At 42.0% G+C, this 16387-nt stretch overlaps 1 protein-coding gene across 2 annotated transcripts; it reads right to left on the bottom strand.

The window, feature by feature from the left end:
• Nucleotides 1–9095: 9095 nt before the first annotated feature.
• LOC109751746 (uncharacterized) lies at nt 9096–15066 on the bottom strand. 2 transcript variants are annotated; one of them, XM_020310630.4, is made up of 10 exons: nt 14879–15066; nt 14342–14439; nt 13759–13853; nt 12917–13642; nt 12675–12842; nt 12306–12435; nt 10819–11043; nt 10585–10703; nt 10288–10414; nt 9096–9456 (listed from the first exon to the last, which is right to left on the bottom strand). In XM_020310630.4, exons 1-9 carry the CDS (start codon nt 14966–14968, stop codon nt 10326–10328), a joined length of 1740 nt encoding a protein of 579 aa, XP_020166219.1. In that variant the 5' UTR covers nt 14969–15066; the 3' UTR covers nt 9096–9456; nt 10288–10325. The 2 variants fall into 2 exon arrangements, with proteins under 2 accessions (XP_020166219.1, XP_045085253.1); XM_045229318.2 differs by having other exon boundaries at nt 12306–12426.
• Between the last annotated feature and the right edge of the window lie 1321 nt (nt 15067–16387).

The following is a 16387-nucleotide window of genomic DNA, read 5'->3' as shown; positions in this document are numbered from 1 at the left end:
CGGCGGCGGAGGTCTTAGACAAGGGGGGAAGGAGACGAAGGAGGCTATATATATATGGCAGGAAAGGAGTAGGGGGTGTGAGCATTTAGGGTTATGTAGGCCAGCCCCTGAGAGGGGAGGGGCGGCCACCCCGGGGCCCAAATTTGATGAGGGGCTCAGGTATATAGGCATGTCAATGCTAGGCCTACACATTTGTAATCTAACGGTGAAAAACTGTAGTGCTTTTCCTGGATGGGCCATACCCAAGCAACATACTAATGGTAGGGGACGAGTTGGGCCTCATGTAACTAGGCTATAGCCCTAGGTGTCAACTACAGGGCTATATATCCAACAGAAATTTCCCTGAGATCACTAATTAATGAGAGAAACTAATAAGGGGCACCCAAAGTGGGCCACTTGGCACGCTCTCAGCTGCTGCTGCGTGTCGTGTTCTGGGCGCTCCTTTGATTTTTTTAATTATTTATTTACACATTTTAATGTTTTTAGATGGTATTTTTGGCTTTTCGGGTTTTGCCCAATTTTTCCTAGGTTTTGGAGGGAAAAAAATAGTTCTTGCGTGAAAAAAATGCTTTTTCGCTTTCTTATGCAAGAGGCACATATTTGCTTCTCATGGAGGTAAATATTTTCTTTCGTACATGTTTTTTTCTTTTGCGAGAGGCACAATTATGCCTCTCGAAAAGGGAGAAACAAGGTGTACTTTTCTCTACGAGAGGCCGAGATTTGCTTCTCATGGAGGCACATGTTTGCTTCCGTGAGATACACAGTTATGCCTCTCGGAAAGGGAAAAAAGTGGAAAAACAGTGCTTTCGGCTCGGTTTTGCTCTTCCGGTTTTTCCCAGTATTTTTGTGAAAAAAATGTTTGTCAAAGCCTATTAACAAAGGATCTAATTTTAAAGATCTCGACACGAGAAGTCCAACGGTGAAAATGATTCAAGATTTGGGCGCATGGTTTAAGACCGTGTTTGTTTGGGCTCATGTTTCTGCTTTGGCTTAAAAGCCAAAAAAGCTCTTAAATAGGGGATTTTTTTGCTTTTAGGTTGATGTCTACTACACAACTTTTATTCTTGTAGACTACGTTGGGCCTCCAAGCATAGAGTTTTGTAGGACAACATCAAATTTCCCTCAAGTAGATTATCAATGCGTGGGAGGTGTAGGATGAAGATGGTCTCTCTCAAACAACCCTGTGATCAAATACAAAGAATCTCATGGGTCCCCGACACACCCAATACAATGATAAATTGTATAGGTGCACTAGTTCAGCGTAGAAATGTTGATACAAGTGTAGTATGGATAGTAGATATAGGTTTTTGTAATCTAAAATAATAAAAACAACAAGGTAGCAAGTGATAAAAGTGAGCACAAACGGTATTGCAATTCTTGAAAACAAGGCCTAGGGTTCATACTTTCAATAGTGCAATCCCTCAACAGTGTTAACATAATTTAATCATATAGCAATCCCTCAATATGCGACAAAGAATCACTCTAAAGTTCTTATCAATAGGAGAGAATATAAGATGAAATTGTTGTAGGCAGCAAACCACCTCAAAGTTATATTTTAAAGAAACAGTAATGGCAATTAGTACAAGTTATGAATTTGGTCCTAATATGATAAGTATTGAAGAGGGATGTAATAAAAACTTCCATGTAGATCACTGAATATAATAAGTTTGATTCCTTGCAATAGTTTTGCGATATAAAGGTGGTAATATGTGGGTTGTGCTAGTGAGTAATTGTGGTTTAGTAAGAATATTGATGTTAAGGTTTGTGATTACCCAAGCATGCATGTATAGTCTCCCGTTATGCTAAGAAGTTGGAGCATGATTTATTATTGATTCTCTTCCTTATGAGTGGCGGTTGGGGACGAGCGATGGTCTTTTCCTACCAATCTATCCCCCTAGGGGCATGCGTAGTAGTACTTTGCTTCGAGGGCTAATAAACTTTTGCAATAAGTATGTGAGTTCTTTATGACTAATGTGAGTCCATGGATTATACGCACTCTCACCTTTCCGCAATTTGCTAGCCTCTTCGGTACCGTGCATTGCCCTTTCTCACCTTGAGATGTTGTGCAAACTTCACCGGTGCATCCAAACCCCGTGATATGATACACTATATCACACATAAGCCTCCTTACATCTTCCTCAAAATAGCCATCATACCTACCTATTATGGCATTTCCATAGTCATTCCGAGATATATTGCCATGCAACTTCCACCGTTTCGTTTTATTATGACACACATCATCATTGTCATATTGCTTTGCATGATCATATAGCTATCATAGTATTTGTGGCTCAGCCACCATTCATATTTTTTATACATGTTACGCTAGATCATTGCACACCCCGGTACACCGCCGGAGGCATTCATATAGAGTCATGTTTTGTTCTAGTATCGACTTGTAATTTTCTTTTGAGTTGTAAGTAAATAGAAGTGTGATGATCATCTATTAGAGCATTGTACCAAGTGAGGAAAAAAGAGAGGCCGAAAAGAGCCCATAAAAAGGCAAAAAAGGGCCCAACAAAAAAAGAGAAAAAAAGAGAAGGGGCAATGTTACTATCCTTTCCACACTCGTGCTTCAATGTAGCACCATGTTTTTCATATAGAGTCTCCTATGCTTTCATTTGCATATACCTAGTGGGAATTTTTCATTATAGAACTTGGCTTGTATATTCCAACGATGGGCTTCCTCAAATGCCCTAGGTCTTCATGAGCAAGGAAGTTGGATGCACACCAACTTAGTTTTATTTTTGAGCTTTCATACACTTATAGCTCTTAGTTCATCCGTTGCATGGCAATCCCTACTGTTTGCATTGACATCAATTGATGGGCATCTCCATAGCCCGTTGATTAGCCTCGTCAACGTGAGACTTTTTTTTGTCTTCTCCATATTATCTCCATCAATATACTCTATTCCACCCATAGTGTTATATCCATGGCTTGCGCTCATGTATTGCATGAGAGTTGAAAAAGCTGAAGCGCGTTAAAAAGTATGAACCAATTGCTCGGCTTGTCATCGGGGTTGTGCATGATAAATACTTTGTGTTAAGAAGATGGAGCATGACAAGGCTATATGATTTTATAGGGATAACTTTCTTTAGCATTGGTATTTTGAAAGACATGATTGTTTGTTAGTATGCCTTATTATTATTATTATTGTTTTTATGTCAAACTATAGACTATTGCTTTGAATCATCGGATTTTGATGTTCATGCCACAAAAGAGATTAAATGATGAACATGTTAGGTAGCATTCCACATCAAAATTCTGTTTTTATCATTTACCTACTCGAGGACGAGCAGGAATTAAGCTTGGGGATGCTTGATACGTCTCCAACGTATCCATAATTTTTTATTGTCCCATGTTATTATAGTATCAATCTTGGATGTTTTATATGCATTATTATGCCATTATATATCATTTTTGGGACTAACCTATTAACCTAGTGCCAAGTGCTAGTTACTGTTTTTTTTGCATGTTTTTGATTTTCCAGAATATCAGTACCAAACGAAGTCCAAATGCCACGAAATTTTTGGAAATTTTTTCCGGGAAAAACACTAGAAGCTTCGGGAGGAAGTCAGAAGAAGAAGGAGGTGGCCACGAGCCACCAGGGCACGCCCAGGGGGGTAGGCGCGCCCTGGTGCCTCGGGGGCCCACCTTTGCTCCATTTAACCTAATTCCACCTCTATAAATTCTCTAAAATCAGGAAACCAACAGAGATACACCCAAAATACTTTTTCCATCGCCGCAAGCTTCTGTACCACGAGATCCCATCTGGAGGCCTTTTTCGGCACTCTGCCGGAGGGGGAATCAATCACGGAGGGGCTCTACATCAACCTTGCCGCCCTTCCGATGATGTGTGAGTAGTTTATAATAGACCTACGGGTCCATAGTTAGTATCTAGATGACTTCTTCTCTCTTTTTGGTCTTCAATACAATGTTCTCCTCGATGTTCTTGGAGTTCTATTCGATGTAATCACTTTTTGCAGTGTGTTTGTTGAGATCCGATGAATTGTGAGTTTATGATCAGATCATCTATGAATATTATTTGAGTCTTCTCTGAACTCTTTTATGCATGATTATTATAGCTTTGTATTTCTCTCTGATCTACTGATTTGGTTTGGCCACTAGATTGACTCTTCTTGCAATGGGAGAGGTGCTTTGTGATGGGTTCAATCTTGCGGTGATCTAATCCCAGTGACAGAAAGGGACAATACATGTATTTGTATTGTTGCCATTAAGGATAAAAAAGAGGGTTTATTCGTGCGTGATTTTAATTTGTCTACATCATGTCATCTTGCTTAAGGCGTTACTCCGTTCTTTATGAAGTTGACACTCTAGATGCATGTTGGATAGCGGTTGATGTGTGGAGTAATAATAGTAGATGCAAAATCATTTCGGTCTACTTGTCTCAGACGTGATGCCTATATACATGATCATTGCCTTGTATATCGTCATGATTATTTATTTTTTTATCAATTGCCCAATAGTAATTTGTTTATCCACCGTATGCTATTTTCAAAAGAGAAGCCTCTAGTAAAAACTATGGCCCTCGGGTATACTTTTATCATATATTAAAATACAAAAATACCTTGCTGCAAATTTCTTTTACTTTATTTTATTTTGTGTTTTATTTATCTACCTGTCACTACGAGATTTGATCCTTGCAATTAACTGTCAAGGGATTGACAACCCCTTGTTCGTGTTGGGTGCAAGTATTTGTTATTTTGTGCGCAGGTGCTGCTAACTAGGTGTTGCGTGGTTCTCCTACTGGATTGATAACCTTGGTTCTTAACTGAGGGAAATACTTATCTCCAATGTACTGCATCATGCTCTCCTCTTCGGGGAAATCCCAACGCAGCTCACAAGTAGCAGCCGCCGAGGCCCGTCTCGCTGCCGACATGGCGGCGGCGGCAGAGGCGGCTGATGCGGCAGTGCGGGTGGCCGCAAAGGAGGAAACCATCCATGCCTGCATTGTGAAAAAAGGCAGCGGAGGAACACGCGCACCCTCGCCCGAGAGCAGAATCGGGCGGTCCGTGCCATTACTGGACTGCCACCAAAGGAGGACCATGACGGTGAGGACAGCTCGGTGACGAGCAGATCCGGCTCGATACCTACTTCATCTTCGACCGGTATTTCCGCGAGAAGGACGGCAATTGCGTTGGGAAGGGCAAGCGCGGCCCGGGATGATCTTCTCCACCATAACAAAACATGCCAAATTTTGATAGTCCGATGTCATGTTGTAAATGTAGTAGCCAGATGATGTGTAATGTAGTTGCATGAGTTTGTATGAATTTGAGGTATGCTAATTGAGGTGTCCGGTTGTAAGAAGTGAATTGAGGTTTGACCGGTCAGTGCGCACGGACGCGCCCGGACACGTCCATGGGTGTTTGAGGGGTCGGATTTGCCAAGCCCGACTGTAGATGCACACACCCTACCTCTACGAGCACCTCTGAAAGACTGAGCCGGGAATAACCCCTGGTGGGCTGGAGATACCATAGTCCCTCTAACCATCCAACCATAGGTTGGTTCGCGTTGGATGAGCAATTTTGTCGCAAATATAACACTAGCGTTGAACCTTGCAATCCTTCGCTGCGTGCGTGCCGACTGCACAATTCCAACAACGGACCCCCTTTCTAGCTTTACTCTTGGCCGTGGATTGATCACCCTGCACATGGGGCACCGTAGCCTACGTGTACGGTACAGCCACGGAGTCTTGTACCTGTCCCATTGACATGCTTGTTGGCCTGTCGGAATCCATCCATCAAGAGTTTTATCTTACTGATCATTCTTTGGAAAATATGGGAGCAACAAAGTTTTTTATTGTCTAGAGGTGAGCAGCAGCAAAGTCATCCGGAACATTACCTCTAACATCACACTGTGGTCTCATAGGCTAACAATATCTAACTTCATATTCAGCGATGTCATATTCTTGATGTCTAAGGTTCAAGAATATGCAGTTTAGGTGTAATTAACTGAATGTTTTAGAGTGTACTAGATTATTGATGACGCGCGTTGCTGCGCCCGTCTATTTTGATGGTTGGACTATATGATATGATAGCTCATAAAGATATATAGACACAAAACATGGATGTTAAGATGGATTACTTTACTTACAATTACATTGTCACCGAGTGACAAATCAGATTATATAAACCAGAACAGAACCGAAATAAATCAAACTAACCAAAAAAAATAAATAGAACAATGCCTTCACTGAAATTCCAAACACACTGTTCGTACTCTGGTCCTTCCATGCTAGAGCCGATGAATACGACATTCAGAAAAATAAAATCTATTTACCTATCAGCTGGTCAATTTTTGCCTATTGTAGTATTGTTTGTTTTGATTGATAATAAAGAGCACCTTGCAGGGTTATCAGATGACCAATCCTGCCATATATATCAAAGCAAAGAACGGAAGTGGCCCTGAAAGAAAGATGCAATCCCAACTCCCAAGGAATCTTAATCTTTGTATTATAAATCAGTAGGTGTAGCTAGTCCCTTTACAGGGCACCGTTATTGGTAAGGGGAAACATGCAATGTTTATGATGCCGTCAGCTGGATGTTAGGTGTTTCTTTCCTAACAATCCGGATGCATTGGAAAATCATGTCATCGAAGTGTCATAATACTCATAAATAAGATGATAAGTACAAAGGGTTCTTGTATGAAATTGGTCAACCTAAAGACTGGGAGATAATCGCTGGTAGGATACCTTCTCTTCACTTAAACATGTTTTTTGGTAAACTCCCGAACATTCACTATAACATTGTGGTAAACATGACAATAGAGATTGGCATGCCTCCCTCCTTGCTCAATAACTTCTATACTACATTTTCTATGTCTCACTCACTGTATTAGTATCAGCCTGCAAGGTAACACTTATAACATCGGGCGATATAGTTGATAAAGCATATTAAAAAATATAGAAGAGGGTAAACACGGCAAAGTGCATGCAGGACGGTACTTAATTTGATGCCAAATAATCATTCTTTCGGATCTTTTTTTTCAACAGTAAATTCAACAGAAACTTGGTAAGTCACACTACATGAGCTTTGACTAACAGGGATAAGATAAATCAGTAACCACTTTGCCAGTTTAAGTTTAACCTGCAAAAGTGAATAAACAAAGCACAATGTTGTCCTCGCTAAATTAGTAGTACTGATTTGTGTTTCCAAATTCCTAGTTCCTACCAGTACAAAGATTACCTAAGCACCGAGAAGTGGCTTGATCGATTATGGAACATCAGCAACAAATTCTGGCATGGAAAATGATATGCGATGAAGCATAATTCAGCAATGGGCAGGGAGGAGCAATGGTGGTGGCAACTCTGGAGCCTCCTTGCAGCTCGTATCAGGTCGCCGTGGAGGAAAGAAAGAAAACCAGCAATACGTAGCTTGAATTCGACCTTGTATAGAACATGCAAGCATTCAAAACTATAAATTAGACAGAGAACAAATCTGCAGATGGGATAACATTGGACCGGAGTACAAAATATGTAGTATATACTCGTATAATATTGGTGCATGGTCAAATAATTGTGTAGGGGAGCAGCAAGCGTTATCGTATAGATTGGAAACATAGAAACCAGTGGATCACCTTCCAAATGGTTAATGCCTAAACTTTCTAATCCAACAGAACACCTGCATTTTTTGTGAGCACAAAGAACAGTATTAGTAAACGAAATAAATTCTAAAAATGAAGGAAGAATTGGGCGAAGAGGAGGTGCATGACGGAGAAACAATTGGAACGAACTGGAGACCTGAACATCACCTATCGCTGCTGGAGGGTTTGCAAGAGTGGGGAGAGTGGGAAAGGAGCACCGGCCAGTCTGGGTTATATGGCGTGCGTTAACTGAATGTAGAATATGAGTCGCCATATGTAACTGGCGTGCAGTAATCAATGGCCGTACCATCAACTGCTGTTAATGGATGATTAATCTCTCAATCAATGATCGTTGACGATAGAACTTCAATTGGCTGTTCGCGGGGGCACACACCATCCCGCCGCGCCGTGAAACCGAACGGATCGAAGCAGTCAAGCAGAGCCCATGCCATCGCCAGGCGAAACCAGCGCGGCCGCCATGGATCCGTCGCTCGCGCAGCGGTCGGACACAGGTTTTTTTTTTTTTTGGGTCGGGGCGTCGGGCGGCCATGGAGAGGTGCGTCCTTTTTTTCGGCTGCTACAGGCCCATTAGGCCCAAATTAACCCGAAACGCCCAAAAAAGTGGCCAGAGCAGCGGCCCAGCACAGTTTGTGGTCGCGTTAATAGCGCACGAAGCCTAAACAGGTGCGATTCACAAAGAATCTAGCGGCCCAAAATAGTCAGAACTGACGATCAATTATAATGTATCTAAATGAGGTGTCAATTAACAGTTTGTCCTCAAATCCTACCGCACCAAGCGTCAACGCGTGGTAGTTTGTTCCTTGCTTCTCGTCTCATCCATTTCAGAAATGCCCTCTAATTTGCGAAAACTTTACCTCTCCAAGCCAGATTTGATTCAAATGAATTTTGAAGGATTGAATTCCTTAAGAATTTTTTCCTATGTCAGTCGCTTGACCGAATCCCATAAAAACAGTACATTCCATATGAATTTTAGCATCCTCTCGAACCTCTTGGAAAAAAATCCTTTGATTTTTCTATGACAGCAATCAAACAAAACAAAATCTGGTAGGATTCAAATGGGCATGGCATTGCAATCCTACGTTTTTCAAATCCTGCAAATCAAACATGCCCTGATACTACTCCATGTTGCGGCTCTAGTGTGATCTGCTACTGCTTGAGAAGCTGTATAAGGCTGACAGGAAATGCATAGAGAAATGGACTCGCTGCATATGGCATAGCAGGGAACAGCCTAACAGGAGGAGCATTTCTCTTCCTCTGGGTTTCCAGGAATCGATGCAAGCAACTATACTCCACTCATCTAGTCACTGGCCTGTCCTGGTTTATCAACCTGACCATCCCGTCAAACAACACAAAAATCTCAACCCGATAGACCTGCATGTGTGCTACGTACTACAGTAGCTGGTACAGCCACTACTAGATCGCTGTAGGTGTTATGATCCATGAATCATCATGTGTTTCAGGGGAGCAACGTCTATAACAACCATACTCCATAGGATAGCATATTAGCATGTGCCAGTTTTCCTCCTAATTTGACAACCCTCATAATACTTGAAGCATCTCCAGCACGTCACTAGCATCACAGGTTTTCTTCCTAAGTCCTAACACCTCCCCACCTTAGCAGCAATACACCGCTGCAAATCAAGCATATAGAGTAGCAGTAACATATTACACTGACATGACAATCTATACAAACTACCAATGCTGGTCCATTAGAGCTTCCTTCAGCAAGGAGCTCGAGTGGATTAAACCAGTCCGATGCCTCTGTGCCATAATGCGAGCATTGTGGCATATGATGGAGAGTCCTCAGCCGTCCCTCGAATTGACTGCCTGCCCCTGCACAGGATTAATTTGACGATTAAAAAGAATCTGGAATGATTCGCATGACTGTAGGACAAATGAACTGCACGTTCAGAGATCACAGCAATGGCCGCGTGTCCAAAGTTTAAACGCATTCAGAACCCTAGTTTCACAAAAGATTATTCATACAGGCATGCATTTGCATGGTTCTCCAGCTTTTTGTTGTCAATTTAACATTGGAGACTATGTGCTTCAATACTACATTGTCATTCATACATAGTGAAAGCATAGCACCGAAACTGCATAACTGTCGTTCAAGGGATCTCCAAGAAAGCTCTCTCTGTTCCAGATTTCGGCGACAAAACCCTACTACTATTATACACCGCCATTTCATAAGCTCATGCCGTCGAGATACTTGAATTTCACAATGTTGGGAAAATTAAAGCAAGAACAATACTTTTTAATATCTCAATATATTTTACAACCAATTGAATATATCATGCTATTCTTCTTTAAGTTATCAGGGAATCAAATCAAACTGAAAAAAAAAAGAATTATCAAACGAGCTCACTGCTACACATAGCTATATTTTTTTTTTCATAATACGCGGCGGTTCACTGATGTAATCCCGGGGGAAAAAAGCTCACCCAGCTTACAAAGATAACAGTGATTAAATTCTAAGAGCATGCAAGCCTACTAGGCCACAAGGACAAATGAAGCGAACATAAGAGATTATAGTATTCTACGAGGATTGCAGGCTCTGAATAATAATGCAGACACCAGAAGAGAGAGCAACAAAGCTGCCAAAACCGTGTAACAGTACTGACTAAATCTTTCATGAGCACATAATTTGCAGTTTGCTCGTACCTTTTACTGATGTGTTCATGCCCAAAGAAACCACGAGGTCATGTAGCACCTGAACCTAAGTGCGCATGATTGCTCTTTGCCTTTGGCTTCACAAAAACTCCCCATAAGTAACTCTCTCCGTCTATCCCTGTTACCATGGTATGAAATTAGCACACCACTAAAAAATCAGTCACTGCATTTGATTTTTATACGAGGCATATAAGCAATACAAATTACATGGGCCCATCAAACAGAAAGAACATATTATGGGTACTTTTCTTTTTCAGAGATATCCAAATACAGAGTAAGAGCACTAACACTGAGAATCAGGTGGAAGCACTTCCGAGGAATATATCAACAGCATGATGTCATCAATATATGCCTTCATGACAAAACTGTTGTACGCCTCCAAGCGACGAGGATGCTTTTTGTTATAACTTCAAATATAAAAAGGAAAGAAGGCACGATGAGTATATCAAGCATGCTATAAACAAGGTCAAATATGCAGTAGCACATAAGCCATTTTTTGTACTGAGACCATCATAAACCTACCAGTCAAGTTCAGCAGAGAAAAATATCAAGGCAATGTCGTCATAAACTGGACAGAATTCGTCAAAGGTCTTTGGCCAGTAATTCATTCGAGGTGATATCTTCAACTGTATATTGTTAGGCATCTTCTTGGCGATATTACAAACTCTGGATGATACTACAGATGGGAAGTATGCTTTAAATTCACCAAGATTAGAACTTTCTCCATCAGAGAGAAGAAAGCATCCCCTAAAAAGCGAAGGAATGTCAGAGCATAACAAAGGTTGTCACTGATTACATCAGATACACCTAAATATCAAAATTTAAATTGTGATGATAGAAAACGGACAACTTTAGACAACTGAAATCCATATTGATCATAGAGACCAGTAGACTTTTTCTTATGAAGCTGAATTATGAAAACCCAACATTGGGTAGCATATTAAGATGTACTCTCATTTTAATAATTAACTTGGCACAGTCGCACAATAATAGAGTAAGGAGTTCACAGGGACATAATTCATGCAATCAAGAATCAAGTGGTCACTCCAAGGTGGATATGCATGCATAAATTATTGTACTAATAACACTCTCGGTTTCCTCAGTACACAGGCATCCTGAATCCTGAAATGGTGATTCCCCAAAAACTTTATCTCATTGCGAAAAGGATGGAGTATTAGACTACCCAAAATGTCCAACAGACAAATATCTTAATTTATTTTATTTAGATCCAATAGACAAATATCTGATTCTGTCAGATTTTGAATTATTTTCCTCCTGAAACAGACACACTCTTGTACCTTTTGCTAATCATACTTTGCTAGGAACGAATAATCGAATCCACTTAGGCTATTGCTAGAACATTATCTTATTTTTTTTCATAAGGTGAATGTTTATTCACAGAAGGTTCGAGTGGATTTAATTCTGAAATTGATCTAGAATATTTTTCTGTTGGAACCAGGGAACTCCTACTCCCCTTTTATCAATCAGGAACAATCAGAATAAAAAACAGAATGATCTGAGTTACTAGCCTGCAAAGCAAGTATTTTTTTACCGCCTACCAATTTGCCAAATACCAATTGTTACTAAGAAAGCTAATATACCCCAGCCAAGAATCCAAACACACCCATACTACTTGAGCAATTTTTTTGTAGAAAATCAGCTAATTTTTGGTTAATCAAAACTAACGGTATGGCTAAACCCCTGGGAGATGCAGATCCACTGCAGTTATGAAGTGAGTGCAGTATTCTTGGGTCTTTGGAGCAATGATCAATGAAAACGGGAGCTGCAAATTTTGTGTTTTCCCATACTAAACCATCTACAGCAGATGGAGAAAGTTGAAGCAACAACACTATGGGAATCATCTAGAAGCAGATTTACCTTCTAATATCCCTGGATTTCTAAGTTCCTCATATTTGTTTTATTAAGCAACCATGAATGGATCATTACAAGTTGAAATGATCCATACTTTTTGAGATGAAAAAATTCGCAAACTAAGAGAGCATACTCACGTCCAGCAATGTGCTTCTGGTGGAGGGCGTCTTGCGTACTCTGCACTTGAGCTGATGATCACTGGCATGTCTATATTGTTGTGCAGACTCTTTGTTCCAGATCCACATCCACTATCAGCATCTGTTAGCACTTTGGAAATGGAATATAATCTGTTAGCACTTCAAAAATAGACCGTCATAACCATTTCATTAGTCCTCTTAAATCCTCAAATTTTATCTGATGTAAGATCTATACATATATTTCGTGTAAATCAAGAATTACAATATATACATGATAGGTTTTGAATGCTTGCCAACAATAATCATTCCGTGAAATATTAATTTTATCAAGAAGTGTAGTATTAACTATCAAGCGATCACGAATTACACCTGAAGCATTGAGTGCACTTTTCCCAGTAGGTTGATCGTCTACCCAGGAGTTGCATTTTCCTCTATCTGCATTGGCCACCTTCTCTTCTTTTGGCTGATCTTGAAGCTGCTGGTCAATTTTTGTAACTTCTCCTTTTGTATTATGTGGAATCATAGGAATTGCCGCACCTGTTTTTTCAAAAATAATGTCTTCATGGACTGTAACTTTTTGGCAGAAGCAACAGCTAGATGCGTGAAAATACCTGACTGCACTTTCTGTCTCTTCTTTGTATCATCAGCTTTTATCGGGTTTTGACTTGCAACAGCGCATCGTTTCAAGGAAAATGCTTGACCATCACTCCTACTGGGAGATACACACTTCATACTGCACGACTGTTTCATACTTCGAGGAGATGGAGGGCGACCCTGTCTACTGGGAAGTATGCTCTTCATACTGGACGAAGGTTTCATCTTTGGGGGAGATGCAGGATGAATCTGTCTACTGGGTGATATGCATTTCATAGTTGGAGGAGATGCAGGCTGGACCTGTCTACTGGGTGATATGCATTTCATACGTGGAGGAGATGCAGGATGAACCTGTCTACTGGGGGATGAGCACTTCAGATTTAGAGGAGATGCAGGATGAACCTGTCTACTGGGTGATATGCATTTCATGGTTGAAGGAGATGCAGGATGGACCTGTCTACTGGGTGATATGCATTTCATGCGTGGAGGAGATGCAGGATGAACCTGTCTACTGGGGGATGAGCACTTCAGATTTGGTGGAGATGCAGGCTTAACCTGACTACGTCGCATGACAAATCTTCGTGTGTAATGAACTGCTGGCCTCTCTCTACTCAACAGTGCTGCCTCTTCACAGGGAATGAACTTCAGTTTAGAATTTTCATATATTTGGGGTGTTTTAACACCAATTTGATGGGCCACATTCCTGTGACTCTTCTCAGGCCTTTGAAACTCTGTTTTTTCACCTGCACCATGATTAGGGAGGAAATGTGCTTAGTTACATGATTCAAAGAATGAGATTGGTGAAAGAACTTAGTAATAGGATGAAACAATTGCTGATATTTGTAATCGTTATATTTACCTTGAATAGGTTTTGGGTCCCCATCAGCCTTTTTTTTGCATTCAGAGCAACACCAGTCGTATCTCATTTCAAACTCCACCATCAGCAGGCAATAACTACAAAACGAAAAAAAAGAAGGAAAAACTTTCAGAGAGGTAGATAATATTTTCATGTTGAATGAGCTTCACTTCCTAGCTGTAAAAGATACTTTCTCCGTTCACAATTATAAGATGTTTTGGATATTTCAATATGGACTACGCATACGGATTGAAACGAGTGAACAAGGACACTAAATGCGTTTATACACATCCAAATCAGAAAACCGCTAGAAACTTGGGACACATTTTCCTCAGAGCAAAAGAAGGATATAATAAATTTTGGATCATCTAGGAATTCTTTGAGTCTAATTCAACATCTTTGGCTCTCTGCATCAGTTTTCCATTGCAAAATCCATCCTAGTTTCATATCAAATACTCTGCAATTCTCTTATTCCATCCAAGCATTCATACTTTGGCAGAGTGGCAAGCACCACACTTTCCCGAGTGCTTAACAGCTGAACCAAGGTGAAAGCTCAACAAAACAGGGGTAAAGAAGAAGGGCATACCGATGTTGACAGCCGTTGCACTGGATGCAGCTGAACATAACATGCTGGTTCTCTCCACTCCCACATATCTCACACCTTGCTGCTGGGCGCGCCTCGTCCTGCAGGGTAAGCAGAACCATCATCAAGTATGAAATTGCACAGATTATCCATCTTGTTCACGGATTCTTTTGCACAGAACTCTGGAAGACAGTTGGTTTCAAACGCATATGCCCCTTGGTCGGACAGATCCAGCCTATCTAGAGGCCTCCAAACCCCCAATTTTACAAGAACCGCAACAACATCGAGCAACCTCCGGGGCTGAATCGGGTTGAGGAGCATACATGAAAGGCGCTGCAGTCGAAATCCGCCCCTTTTTCTCACAAAAGAAAACACGTAAAGGAACCACGAAATCATGCCCTAACCAACACCCGGGACGGCGAAATCCGCCGCTCCCGGCCGCCGATTTCGCAGGATGCTCGACAGGATGCGAAGGGGAGGGGGGCGCAATATCGCCGCTGGGTGATCGCGACGAGGGGATGGCGAGGACGAGGTCCTTACCATCGTCGCGTGGTCCTCCCCGGCGGCAGCGGCGGCGGCGGTCGGACGGGCCATGCCCTGGGCGAGAGGCGGAGGCGGGGGCGGCGGCATTGGGGAGGAGGCGATGGCCGGCCGCGGCGATGGCCGGAAGGGAAAGGGGAGCCGGAGGGGGTTGGGTGGGGTTTTTGGCCCTGCTCTGCTTCTGCTTCTGCTCCAGGGACCGAGGCCGAGACCGAGACACGAATGGGCGAAAGGCGCGTGCGTCCACACTACGCTACGCACAGCGTTTTATATCGTGCTAGTAAGCGAACATGCCACAGTGGTAGCTCTAGCACGTTAATGGCAACAAAGGGTAGTAATGCTTTTCATAATTTCTTTTCTAGATCTAAAAATTGATGGAAAACATCTCTCACATAAAAGAAGGGATTTGGGGCCCCTGGTTGTATGATACAAGAGAAGTAGTGGAATCTTTTTTAAAATTGAGGAGCTTCGCGCCCCTGATTTTATAGTTAGGACGCTGCCAGCCAGCGCCAGCAGTGCAGGGCGCACACCTGAATACAGAAAGGAAATTCCCGCACCCGCCCGCCGAAGAGTCATAAAAGGCAAGTTTTTCCCTTCCCATCCCCGCACTTTAATCCGACGTGGTCTACCTCTTCCCCCGGCCAGGCGTCGTCGTCACATACCTTCTCTTCCACGTGGCGGTTATTTTCCTTTGCTCCACTCCTCCCAAGACTAAGAGACAATTAGTACACACTTTTAGGCTAAGAAAACCTGCATCAGTGGTATGCCAAGCTCTCATGATGCCATGAAATATGCATAATACGGGCAACATCTAGGGCGATGCTCCCACGATTACGTGAGAGACATATCTGCATCAGTAATCGAACCTTGCAAAGTTAAGGTCGGGAATTGAAACCACTAACTGTACAAAAAAGAATGAAATTATATTGGGCTAGCAGATGGTTGGTTCATGAGCTGCCAGGTTAAATCGAGTTGATTCTAGAAAGATTTTGAAATGCTAATTATATCGATTGTTCACCCAACCTATCCTCGAGAAGCATCATTTCTCTATAAAAAAAATGCAATCTTCATTCGCGGATTGCAAAGAATCAGGAACCCTAACCAACACCCCCAAAAGGCAAAAATCCATTGCCCTAACCACCAATTTTGTGTCAGGAAAGTAACAACGCCGCTTGTGATAGATAACAAGATGAGAGTAATGCAACAGTCAACCAGGCGCGCAAGGTGATCACAGACATGGGTGGACAATGCTAGAGAGGAGAAGCGCAAGTCAGTGCCCCTTACCATCGCGGTGGCAACGTTCGGATATGACAAGTCATTAGTAAGAAGAAGAAGCATAGACTGCAACCAAAGGGGATGGGCGGAGGGAGGCTGCATCAAAATCACCGTCACGTACCTTCTCCGATCAGGCATCGCCGTCACGTACCTTCTTTCTCACATGGGGTTTATTTTCCTTTGCTCCACTCCTCCGAAGACTAAGAGGCAATTAGTGCACATTTTTAGGCTAAG

This window comes from Aegilops tauschii, chromosome 5 (genome assembly GCF_002575655.3).
Source record: "Aegilops tauschii subsp. strangulata cultivar AL8/78 chromosome 5, Aet v6.0, whole genome shotgun sequence".
In the NCBI taxonomy this organism is placed as follows: Eukaryota; Viridiplantae; Streptophyta; class Magnoliopsida; order Poales; family Poaceae; genus Aegilops; species Aegilops tauschii.
The sequence above is the reverse complement of the archived record's forward strand: the minus strand, read 5'-3'. Positions and strand labels throughout refer to the sequence as shown.